The sequence below is a fragment of the Hippocampus comes genome, unplaced genomic scaffold (genome assembly GCF_001891065.2).
Source record: "Hippocampus comes isolate QL1 unplaced genomic scaffold, H_comes_QL1_v1.1 scaffold322, whole genome shotgun sequence".
Taxonomy (NCBI): Eukaryota; Metazoa; Chordata; class Actinopteri; order Syngnathiformes; family Syngnathidae; genus Hippocampus; species Hippocampus comes.
The window spans coordinates 2,176,098-2,186,858 of NW_017805137.1; the positions used below are offsets into that span (position 1 = coordinate 2,176,098).

The 10,761-nt window shown below is 41.5% G+C and overlaps 2 protein-coding genes across 6 annotated transcripts in view; one reads left to right on the top strand and one right to left on the bottom strand.

Annotated features, from left to right (window-relative positions):
* golm1 (golgi membrane protein 1) overlaps positions 1 to 970 on the top strand; it is a 6,826-nt gene extending 5,856 nt beyond the window's left edge. For all 5 annotated transcript variants that reach the window (XM_019867125.1, XM_019867127.1, XM_019867124.1 and 2 more), the window contains 2 exons: positions 369 to 467; positions 598 to 970. In XM_019867125.1, the coding sequence (XP_019722684.1) occupies positions 369 to 466 (98 nt within the window). In that variant the 3' untranslated portion in view covers position 467; positions 598 to 970. The remainder of the gene's footprint in view (positions 1 to 368; positions 468 to 597) is intronic.
* A 1,410-nt stretch (positions 971 to 2,380) lies between these two features.
* On the bottom strand, positions 2,381 to 10,657 carry naa35 (N-alpha-acetyltransferase 35, NatC auxiliary subunit). Its single transcript, XM_019867112.1, has 23 exons — positions 10,552 to 10,657; positions 9,433 to 9,561; positions 9,310 to 9,343; positions 9,103 to 9,217; positions 8,377 to 8,451; positions 8,121 to 8,288; positions 7,976 to 8,042; positions 7,845 to 7,888; positions 7,716 to 7,766; positions 7,273 to 7,356; positions 7,077 to 7,191; positions 6,795 to 6,973; positions 6,455 to 6,514; positions 6,276 to 6,382; positions 5,790 to 5,856; positions 5,600 to 5,698; positions 5,215 to 5,393; positions 5,007 to 5,143; positions 3,891 to 3,958; positions 3,677 to 3,817; positions 3,301 to 3,423; positions 2,716 to 2,796; positions 2,381 to 2,650 (listed from the first exon to the last, which is right to left on the bottom strand). The coding sequence occupies exons 2-23, from the start codon at positions 9,551 to 9,553 to the stop codon at positions 2,591 to 2,593; spliced, it is 2,175 nt and encodes a 724-aa protein (XP_019722671.1). The 5' UTR covers positions 9,554 to 9,561; positions 10,552 to 10,657; the 3' UTR covers positions 2,381 to 2,590.
* Between the last annotated feature and the right edge of the window lie 104 nt (positions 10,658 to 10,761).

Genomic DNA, 10,761 nt, shown 5'->3' on the forward strand with positions numbered 1-10,761 from the left:
GGGATATATGTGTGTGTGTGTGTGTGTGTGTGTGTGTGTGTGTGTGTGTGTGTGTGTGTGTGTGTGTGTGTGTGTGTGTCAGTTATTTTGCATGTGTGTTAAATAACTGTTCATTTGTATTTGTGTGTGTGTGTGTTTGAATTTTTGCTTGTGTATTTGTTTCTCTGTGTTTTGTTTGGGTGGCTGTGTGAATTTGTCTTTGTGTATCTATGCGAGTTTGTGCATAAATGATCATTCGTGTGTGTGTGAATTGGTGTTTCTGTAGCTGTCATCTCAACCAGCTGAATTTTCTTGAGCTAGGCTTCTGTTTCTTGTGTGTCGGCACCACAGAAGCGGAAAAGTGACAAAGTGTTCTTGTAACCCCCTAGACAAAATAATGGAGGAGGAGCTGGCCGACTACAACGGTGACGACGACAACGAAGGAGAGTTTGAGGCCGACAAGCAAGCTGAACTGGCTCAGGATTAAGGTGAGACTTTCTGTATATTCTAGCATATTCATATTTAGAAATATTCTTCAAATAATAGAACCTAAATAAGTAGAATATGACTCCATCCTGTCTTAGTGTATTATATCACTGGACGATGTTTTCCTTGCAGGAAAGCACACCCAGTGGACATGTGAGGAATTGCTGGATTTTTGACTGCCAGTTGATTGGTCGAACATGTTCAACAGTACCAACATGATAGATAGTTTAATGACAATTTTTCTGAGTCATATTTGAGCTGGCAAGATGGACGTGGTCACTCATTCGCCAAAATGACTACTGAATGAAGTTAAAGCACATTTGTTGTCCCGTACAAACAAATGGACCCAGAACCGTTGAAGAATGAACTCAAATCTTCTCTGCCCAGCAGATCCCTTTTGATTTTAAATGTGTGTGCTAGACAGATTTTTTTTAATGTGTATATTTAGACCTGCTGAACAAAGATTATGAAAATCATACAATAAAAGTGGTGGTGTTGAAAGGATTTATAGTTTGTCATTGAGAATAAAATGGAAGATTAAGGGGAAAAAAAAAGTAAACTATTACGAAAACATTTTTTACCTCTCAGTTAAACGGTCACCAAAAATATAGTTTACATATAGTAGTCATCACTCAAGCCAATGCTTTTCTGAAAGTAGCCAAAGAGCATTATGGTAGTTTTAATAATAATAATAATAATAATACATTACATTTATAAGCGCCTTTCAAAACACTCAAGGACACTTTACAATCAAAACAAGAACAATAAAACCACAGATAAAATTATAAATAATAAAAGGAGAGATGAATTTAAACTCGTCGATCGATAGGTATGGCAAGCCATTTGAGCATTTATTCCAAATCCCTGATATCAGACATTGATGTGTTACACTAGTTTGATCTCTTTCAGCACTAGTTCGACACTCAGCCACACATGTGACACACTTTGTCGAACTAGTTGCACACGAACTCCAACTAGTCATTCATTTTCAGCAACATGTTAACTTGTCAATCATGGATTATTCTAACATGTGAACTTGTGACCCGTGATTTCCTGCGCTAGTAAACAAAGGCGAGCTGAAATACTCACTAGTTTACTAGTGGCGGATAAAACAGCAGCTAGTTTACTAGTTAAAGCCCCTTGACGCCTTGATATCTAACTAGTGAGTGTCAAAAATGTTACTTGTTCACTGGTGATGCCCCAAATATTTACTAGTTGCACTAGTGTGACATTTAATGTCGCACTAGTGCAACTAGTGAGGTCTAAAATGTTCACTAGTAGAACTAGTGGATGCCAACCTGCTCATGACGAGAGTAAACCGTAAAAAAACCCGTAAAACAAACGCTAAAAAAGAATAATAGCGGGTGAGCAGCGGCAGCCAGACGCGCCAGCGTTCACTCAACCCGGAAGTGAAGTTGCACTTTATCCTGCGTCTAATTTTGTCACAAAACCAACGAATAAATCCACCATACCTTTTCTTATTCATGCCCGGGCTCAGCGTTCTGTCAAAATATGAAGTGACTTCATTGAGGTGAATATGAAGACAAACTTAAACGAGGTAAGCTGTAGGAACTTGGCTGAGTCACATCCAATATGGCCACCACAATGACATGCCAGTCGCAAATTGGATGTGGCATGTTCACGTGGAATGCAGGAGCCACTCGGCGCTGGACAGGAAATAAAGTCGGTATTGTTGTTTGTTGGGTGCGGTGGAATTCAGCACCCATCTGTGCCAGTGTGCGTGTATTGCACAAGGGCTGACTCTGGATCTCACACTTTTGAGTCTACGGACATCGTTCTGTGGGTCCAAGTTGCTAGTATGCCCTCATTTGAGAAGCCAGAGAAAATTGTTTGAATTTTTTTAACTTATCAACAACTGTATACTATCTATCCTGCTCATCTAAAAACACACTTATTACAAGTATTTTGTCATTTTTATTCATTTTTGTCCCTTTGACTCAGTGGGAGGGCATCACCCTCCATTGACAAGCCGACACTGGTCTTAACACTTACATTGGCAATACACACACACACACACACACAATTTACAGTTTCATCACAAAAGCGCACACACACAGTTGCGATGGGTGGATTTGAAGCACGGCAGGTGATTGCATCCGTAGTGTCACATGATCTTGACCACAGGGAAGTACTTGTGAGCCGTGAAGTCAAACTCGGGCAAAACCTGGTGATTAAAATGCAACGGAATTCAAGTGACATAGTGGTAATAAGAATTCTAGTCATTCATACCATGGTCTCCTTCTTGTGTCCTCCAGCCAGGAGTTTGGTCACCACAAAGTTGGGTTTGGCCACTCTCAGAATACCGTTCACCTGCAGTCACACAACACAAAAATGTTTATTCATCAAATCTACATGGATTGTACGTATGCATGTTGAGGTGCGCATACCAAAAACAGCACAACATCCTTTGAATAAAATGGTTTCAATCTTTACATTCTATTTAATTATGTTATTACTGTATGGGCAACTGCGACCACTCCCACCATAATTTTTTTAATAAACCCCAAAGATTCAACCAATAGGCTATTCTATTTTATATCTATTGTATATTAGAATATTAAAAAAATGACAATTGATTTTTGTTGAAAAAAATGTACAAAATGAGTTATTGCACTGGCTGCTTATTTTACTGTTTGCTTTAAACTCTTTGTTGTTGAATAGTGGATCTTTTTAACATGCATTGAGAAATGTAATCTCTTTTGTTTTGGCGCGAAGGGGCCAATGGATGACCGGTCATGGCATTTTTGTTCATTTGCGACCTGAGTGAATTGGAATTACTTAAGGTCGTAAGCAAATACAAATGAATGTTCAGACCTCCGGGTCCGGACTGGGGACGTTTTCCAGGATGAACTTAGCCTGCTGGAAGTGTTTGCTGGCAGCCAGATAGAGGTCGGCAGAGCCCGGAGCAGGATTGTACTTCTTCAGGTCAGACATTTCCTGTGGAGTGGAGGGCGTTCATCCTTTTGCATTCTCACTGAACTGAAATCTCACAAAGTTTGTCAACATGACGTGTGATGATGCTTTGAAGGTTAAAGCATCATAGATAACAATAAAATAAGATACCTTTACCTCCAATATTTTCAAAATTCCCCAATCTTAACTCTGTGGAAATTTACTGCAAGTGTCTCAGCACTTTATTACTCAAATCCTGAGAAAAGAAGCCCTACAAGTCCAAAGCAAAAGCACCCACCTTGAATTGTATGTAGTGTACGGGCGGGGGGGTGACGACGCTGTTGAAGGGTGCGAAGCGGTGCTTGTAGCGAACCTGTTCGCTGTCCAACTCGAACTGAGGCTTGTGCACCTTGCCGTCCATGTCCAGTGCCACCATTGTCTGATCGCAGGGTGAACGAGGGTTACTGACTGACAAACTGAGCGGAGTCCAAAGAAGGGTGGCGCTGTTGTACCTTGTACATGCCGGCACACATGTTCTGGTAGGCTTGACTCATGGTGATCTCTTTGCTCAGGGGACGAACTGCGCACAAATTGTGAAGCAATGCTACATTCACAGAGGTCATGACTCTTATTTTCAGACACTTCTAATTTTTTTTATTTTTTTTAATTTGAACGTAATTATAATGAACACAATTCAGTATTAAAATCATGAAAGTTTTTTCTTCCATTGTCATTGGTTTGTTGATGTAGATCAAAATGATGACCAAATATTAATTTCATATTTATGTAATATGTATTGGTCCCTTTTTCTACATCTGGACCAATCAATACAATTTAAATGTAAGATACTGAAATAAATAGTCATAAAAAAGAAATAAATGATATATTCAATCAAAACAATTGTATCGAAATAAATTAAATACTTTAATAAACAAAATGTTAACAAATGTATGAACATTTAGTGTCATTCATATATTGTTCTTAAAAATAAAAAACATTTCTATACATTGACATAAAAAATAGAGATGTCAAGATATAATCACAGTATATATTTTTTCAATGATATGAATAAAACCAAAATACCGTATTTTCCGCACTGTAAGGCGCTTCGGAGTATAAGGCGCACCATCAATGAATGGCCTATTTTAAAACTGTTTTCGAATACAGGGTGCACCGCATTGTAAGACACATTGAATAGAAGGCACAATAGTGCCTGCAGTTCTGTTATGCATCCACTAGCTGGAGCTACGCTAAAAGGAATACAATACAGTTGTATTTATATAGCACTTTCACAACCACTACAGCTATAACAAAGCGATTTACAGAACATTTAAAATACTACGGCCAAGACATTAGAATATTGATCCATAATTAAGGCGCACTGTCGGCTTTTGAGAAAATGGAATACTTTTAGGTGTGCCTAATAGTGCAGAAAATACGGTAACTATACATATGAGTTAATATACAGTATACATTTATTGAAATATATAATATGCTAGAGGAATGCTAAATTGTCAGATTGATGAGTCAATATACAGTATACATTTATTAAAATATAATATGCTAGAGGAATGCTAAATTGTCAGATTGCTTTTTTTCATGGAGGTGGGAAAAGAAAAACCATGTACCTTTCTTCTTCTTCTTGCTTTTTTTGCTACTGCGTCCCTTCACCTGCTCCTCCAGGATCCTCTCCTCGGCCATCTGCGACGCATCCGCTCTGCTCAGCGTGGACATCAGCCACGCATACAGAAACTCAGACAGATACCTGCGCAACGACGAGCCGTTAGTCGGTTCACTTGAGCGCAGCTGTCGCGGCCACGAGGCTGAGCGGCGTACCAGTAGACGTAATAGTACTCGTGCATGCTGTAGAGCTCGAGCTCAAAGCCGCTGAGCAGGTACTGGATCATGATCCTCAGGTTGTGGTAGAGGATCCAGGTACCCAGGCAGGCCAAGTGCTGCCGCTGGGGCTCATACTTGATCAGCAGGCTGTGAAGGGCTGCATCAACCTTCTCTGCCTGCCGGTGAGAGGGGTGGGGGACACATGTGGCTACTGTATTGCAGTGAAATCTCGGGGGGAGGGGGGGGGGTCGCTCAGTGAGATACCACCACTTTTGTTTTTTCTTACGGAGTAAAAAAAAAAAAGTCTCAGCATGGATCACGTTAGTTCTTAGGTGATCGATATTCGTTTGCGTATTGCGAACTATCGTCAAGGTAATGTCACCTCATCTTGCAAGGTAGCAAACTCTTCCAGAATGTGACCCAGCTTGTCCCGCTGCCGAGCTCGGTTGTGTCCGTGGATCTGGATGAGGCTGCAGAACGGCTGGCAAAAATCAGCCGGAAGATAATAGGATGCAAGTTACGTCAATGAAGGAGAGTGACTGGGCAAGAAGCACAGAGGACAGCTCAAGTACCCTCGAACAGTGTGTGACAAAAGAGTCGATGTAGTCTTTGGCCTGGTGATTGTTGAACAGACAGCACCTGCACACACCAGATACACACGAGTACTTTTGAGTAATTCTTCTGGTGGAATAACGGATGCCTCACAGTTAGGGGTTCTGCGTTTGAATTTCTTATGCATGGACTGTAAACATGCATGTTCGATTCACTGAAGGCTCTTAATTGTCCATCGGTGCGAATGCGAGTAGTTATGTTGCTAGGCCAATGAGAAAAAATTAACATAAACATGCTCACTATGTTCTCTGAATAACAAAGGCCACTAGACGGAGAGATTTAGAGCAACAGCAAGTCGGGAACAGGAACAGCAAGCCATGGGCGGGAACAATAGAATGATACTCTGTATTCATTAGAAAATGCAAGACGAGAAAGCAAGATGCACAGCTGGATGTAGTGATGGCCTCAATGTACAGGATTTCAAGATATAGAAATCCCAGACTTACTTATATGAAAGGACGGGTGGGCTGACAAAGTATCGCAGGGCGTCTTTGATCATGTCCTGCATCAGATGGGTGCCAAATACTTTCTTGTTGTCAATCAGGAAGGTCGTCTGGATGGACCACAACAATCACGTTCAGTGTCCACAGTGCCCTAACAAACGTACACTCGGGCGTGAGCTCACCTGAAGTAGAGATCTGGACAGCACGCAAGGAGACTGCTCGCTGAACTCACAGAAGAAGTCCTATAGTTCAGTGTAACCAAGATAATAAAGCAGAAGACATTCACAATATGTACAAAGAGACTTTTTGTTTTCACCTTCTGACATGAAATCTGAATATTTTTTTCCTGTGAGGATTACCGAGATTATTTTTATTAGCTAAATGCCAGAATAATGTGAGGAGGCAGAAAGGTTTAATATGATCTCATGTCAGCCAGTAAGAAAAAAAAAAGCATCTGCATTTTATATCGTGGATGTAAACTTTTGGTTTCAACTTGCATTAGGTACAATCCTCCGCCATTACCAGAATGCCGTGCAGGTTGGTAGTGTTAATGACGTCACAGACGGTCTTGATGCGCTCGATGAGCTTGCCGAAGTAAGCCACCATGTCCTCCCTCTTGATGATCTTGGCGTAGCGAGGGAAAGTGGGCGGCAGCAGGCGCTGGTTGACCAGTGGTTCGAAGCCCATCATGATGGGGTGATCTGCCATTATAATATTTTTTTTTATTCCCCCCCAAAAACTAGCTGAGCAAGTCATTTTTATTAAAAATACATATTAGACGTGCGAGCTTTTTTTTTTTTTAACCTCCTTTGGTGGTGTCGTTCTGTGACTGGATGCCGTGTTGCACGCTAGAATGAATGGCTGACAGGAGGTCAGCTGCCTGGGCGACAAGCTTCTGGGCCTCCCCCACCGAGCTGGTCTGTTACACAACACAAACGTGTCGCTCACTTCCGTGTCTGTCACTGCGTGCCTTTTTGAAGGGGGAACTTAGCCAAGTTACCTCTTTTTTAGTGAAGGCGATCAGTGCCGTTAAGAGAAGACGTGTGAACTTGATGCGGTTGAACAACGCCAAGTATTGCTGATGCTGGAAGTAACACACACACACACAGGAACAGCAATTTAGGGAACATTAGCAACAAGTCGGTGCTACCCTTACAAAAAAAGTAGTGGAAGTAGAAACGACAAGTTGGGAACATGATCTGATTTCCCTGGCAAATTTTATTCATGAGTCACGCTAACTATTTGCTGTCTGTGCAAGAAAGGGAAGCTACATGTTTGTTTAGCTTCTATAAGACAATAAAAGCAGTGATGGATGACCCACTACTCGATCATTTTAAAAAAAGAACTGGTCTAGCTATTAGTCGTGAGCCTCTATTATCCAACACATCTGAAGCCGTCCACACACTTATCTACTAGCGTTTATGTATCCCAAAAGACAATCACCTCCAGCTCCACCTCGGGGTTTCGCTGCTCGCCCTGACGACTGCGTGTGCTCTGAAAGGTGGACACAAAACAAAACATAAAACACCGAAGGATTCGGCAGACATGGGGTAACCTTAATCAATAGATTACCTTGACTTTCCTCTGTAACTCATCCTCCACATCTTTCAGCATACCTGGAAGACAAGCGGGGCGACGGTTTTGATCTTTGCTCTTGTTTGACCTTTTCGGATGAGACATGCGAAAGCGTAATCATGTTGTACCTGTCACCCGCAGGTCAGTGACATTGTTGGCCATCCTGAAGCCGTACGTCATGGCCTGGAAGTCCTCCTACATAAACAAAGGGCAGATGTCACTCCCGGGTTCGTCCTCCCACACATCCATGAAGGTGTCGAACCTACGGCCCACCTCTTCAAACACAGCTGCCTTGTTGACTTTCTCCCGTGCAATGTCACAAATTTTCAAAATGCCCAGGGCGAAGGCCTTGAGGGCGGGCTCCTCAATCAAGTCCGGGTTGTGGACATACAGGCAAGTGAATACCGTCTGAGCCAGGGAGTGGCCCTCCAGCCATGTGATCTGCACCAGGTCACACGTAAAGTACATGTTCAAACATCCGCACGGGTACATTGGTGAGAGATTGTTGAATGTTCAGTGGGAGACTCGCCAAGCAGCAGAAGCACGTGTCCATGATTCCGATGAGTTCAGGGAGGCTCAGATCTTTCACCTTGATGGCGTGTTCCTACAGGGAATAAAATAGACACTTACGAGGAACATCTAAAGGGGAAGTCAAGTCCAAAATGTTCTTTACCATAATATGTTCTACGCGCCCCCACTACTCTGATTACATATTAGGGTTGCAAGCCAAGCTTAGTGTTTTTAAAGAGGGTTTCAAACAAGGGTTATAGTTTGAAAGTCGATTTCAAGCCTGTTTTGTCAATTCAAAACTGTGTTAGGGTTTCAAACCTGGATTACGAATTCTAAGTTTGGCTTCAAATCCATTTTAGGGTTTCACATTGTGGTTTCGATTCTGAGTGTGAAACAAGGGAAATAATTTCAAATGAGGGTTTCAAAGCTGCTTTCGGATTTCAAACCCAAGTTTGGATTTCAAACAAGGGACACGGTTTCTACTGTGGGCTTAAAATTATGGTTTCAAAACATGGTCTTAAACCAGGTTTAGGGTTTCACATTATGGCTTTGAGCATGGGTTGGAATTTCAAATCGGGGTTCATGATTTCAAGCCTGTGTTAGGGTTTCAGTCTGAGTTTGGGTTTCAAGCTGAGGTTTACGGTCTGTTGTAGGGAAAAACTTTGCTCTCCCTCCAGCACATTAAATTGACTTTGTGCATGCAATGGGTTGTGTTCACATGTGCTCAATGCGAGCAGTGGTGTACCTTTATGGCTTGCTCAAAGTTGAGCACTTTCCGGTTGACTTGGTTCCCGATCATCCCGGCGTCCATCTTGGGATCCATCATCTCGATGGCCGACATGGCCTCAAACAAGCCGAACCTGCAACCGTCAGAAAAGCGTTTTTTGTTGTTGTTGCTGTAAATACACTTAAATCTTCTCTGCTTGACTATTCTGGTCCTTTCCATACTTACAGCATGTCATGAAGCAACTCCCCAAGGCTCAATTCTACATAAAAAAAAAAAAAAAAAAAAAAAAAAAAAGGTCAATGTAAAAAGAGAGGAAGACAGATCTATCTGATGTCTACTATTATGTACCTTTACAAGAACTCTTGAAATCATGGGTAATGTCCACCCAGTTGGCGTTATTCTTCATCTTTTCCGGGATGCCCAGACCCCAGCCAGCATCATCCTCTTCCCCCGATGACTTCATCACCATGGTGACAACTGTGCATTCACACACAGAGGACATGAAGAGACACATTTCTTATTAATTTTCCTACCTATCAAATCTAAACGCTACTCTGGCATCACACGAAGAGGCAGCTCATGGTAGGTCAATGGCATGCTTGGCTGCACTAAATACTCTCTGGTTAACTGCAATAGGGGAGAGTGCCCATCACGACTAAACCATGTCTATTTGGATTAAGATAACAATTACTGCAGTCACACTACTAGAGAATCACAAGAGCATTTATGTACGTGTGTATGTATTTATTTATTTAATACTGCATTGCTTGCTGCATGTCGAACTGACTTAGGATAACAATTGAGGCTACAGTGAATTACTGTAAAATAAATTCACGGGAGCATTAAACTACTTTGGAAGTCCTATCTAGAACAAGACCTCTACTACAACTAAAATAAGGAACGAGAGCAAAAGCAAATATGTTTTAGGGTTTCAAATTAGAGTTTGAAGAGAACGTCGGGGTTTCAAGCTTGTATTAGGATTTGGAACAAGGATCAGGATCTCAAATTAGGGGTTCAAAGCAGACTGACATGTCTAACTGGGTTTGGATAATGATTAAAGTCAATTATTATAAAAGATTCGCAAAATCAGAACATGTGACCACTTTAGACAGATTCTAATCTGGAAGATTCGTGCCAGTATAATTTACTTTCCAACTAAATAAACAAACAAATAGTGACAGTTCACAATAACTTGATTTAACATGCAACGACAAGCAATGGAGTGAAAGAAAGGAACGCGTACATACACTGTTTGGTTAATGAAAGTAAATGACTCGAGGGACATAGGCAATACGAAAAAATGTACGATTCTACTAAAAGATGCAGAGCTAGCTAGAGGCAGTAATGCTAAATAGACCATTTTGTCTTAGGTAACATGTTTATATTTACTGTTTTAACCCTCCAGCGTCCCACACATGAATAATAACAGTTTAAAAAGTGTTGCTTTGACTGAAATTCGATACATACCTTATTGTTTTTTAATAGCCATGTAGCTTTAGCTTGAAAGGGAATAATTTCACGGGACCTACAGCCCGGGCTCAATAATATGGCGTCATCAGCAAACCTAAATTGCTGGGATTTGTAGTTTTTGGCATCCCGTTCAAAACCCAGCCCCCGCGGGACACTTCCCGCTTGCAATTCACCGCCCAATGCTGAAGATTATACCATAAGTGTTGT

Bases quoted from the DNA above. Each gene is read 5' to 3' on its own strand.
- naa35 (XM_019867112.1), bottom strand. From the start codon at position 9,553: ATGGTGATGAAGTCATCGGGGGAAGAGGATGATGCTGGCTGGGGTCTG. The intron at 3,818-3,890 runs GTACAACAGCGC...CCCTGCGATCAG, and splicing joins TGTGTGCCGGCATGTACAAG to ACAATGGTGGCACTGGACAT. The intron at 2,797-3,300 runs GTCTGAACATTC...GTGTGACTGCAG, and splicing joins TCCCCAGTCCGGACCCGGAG to GTGAACGGTATTCTGAGAGT.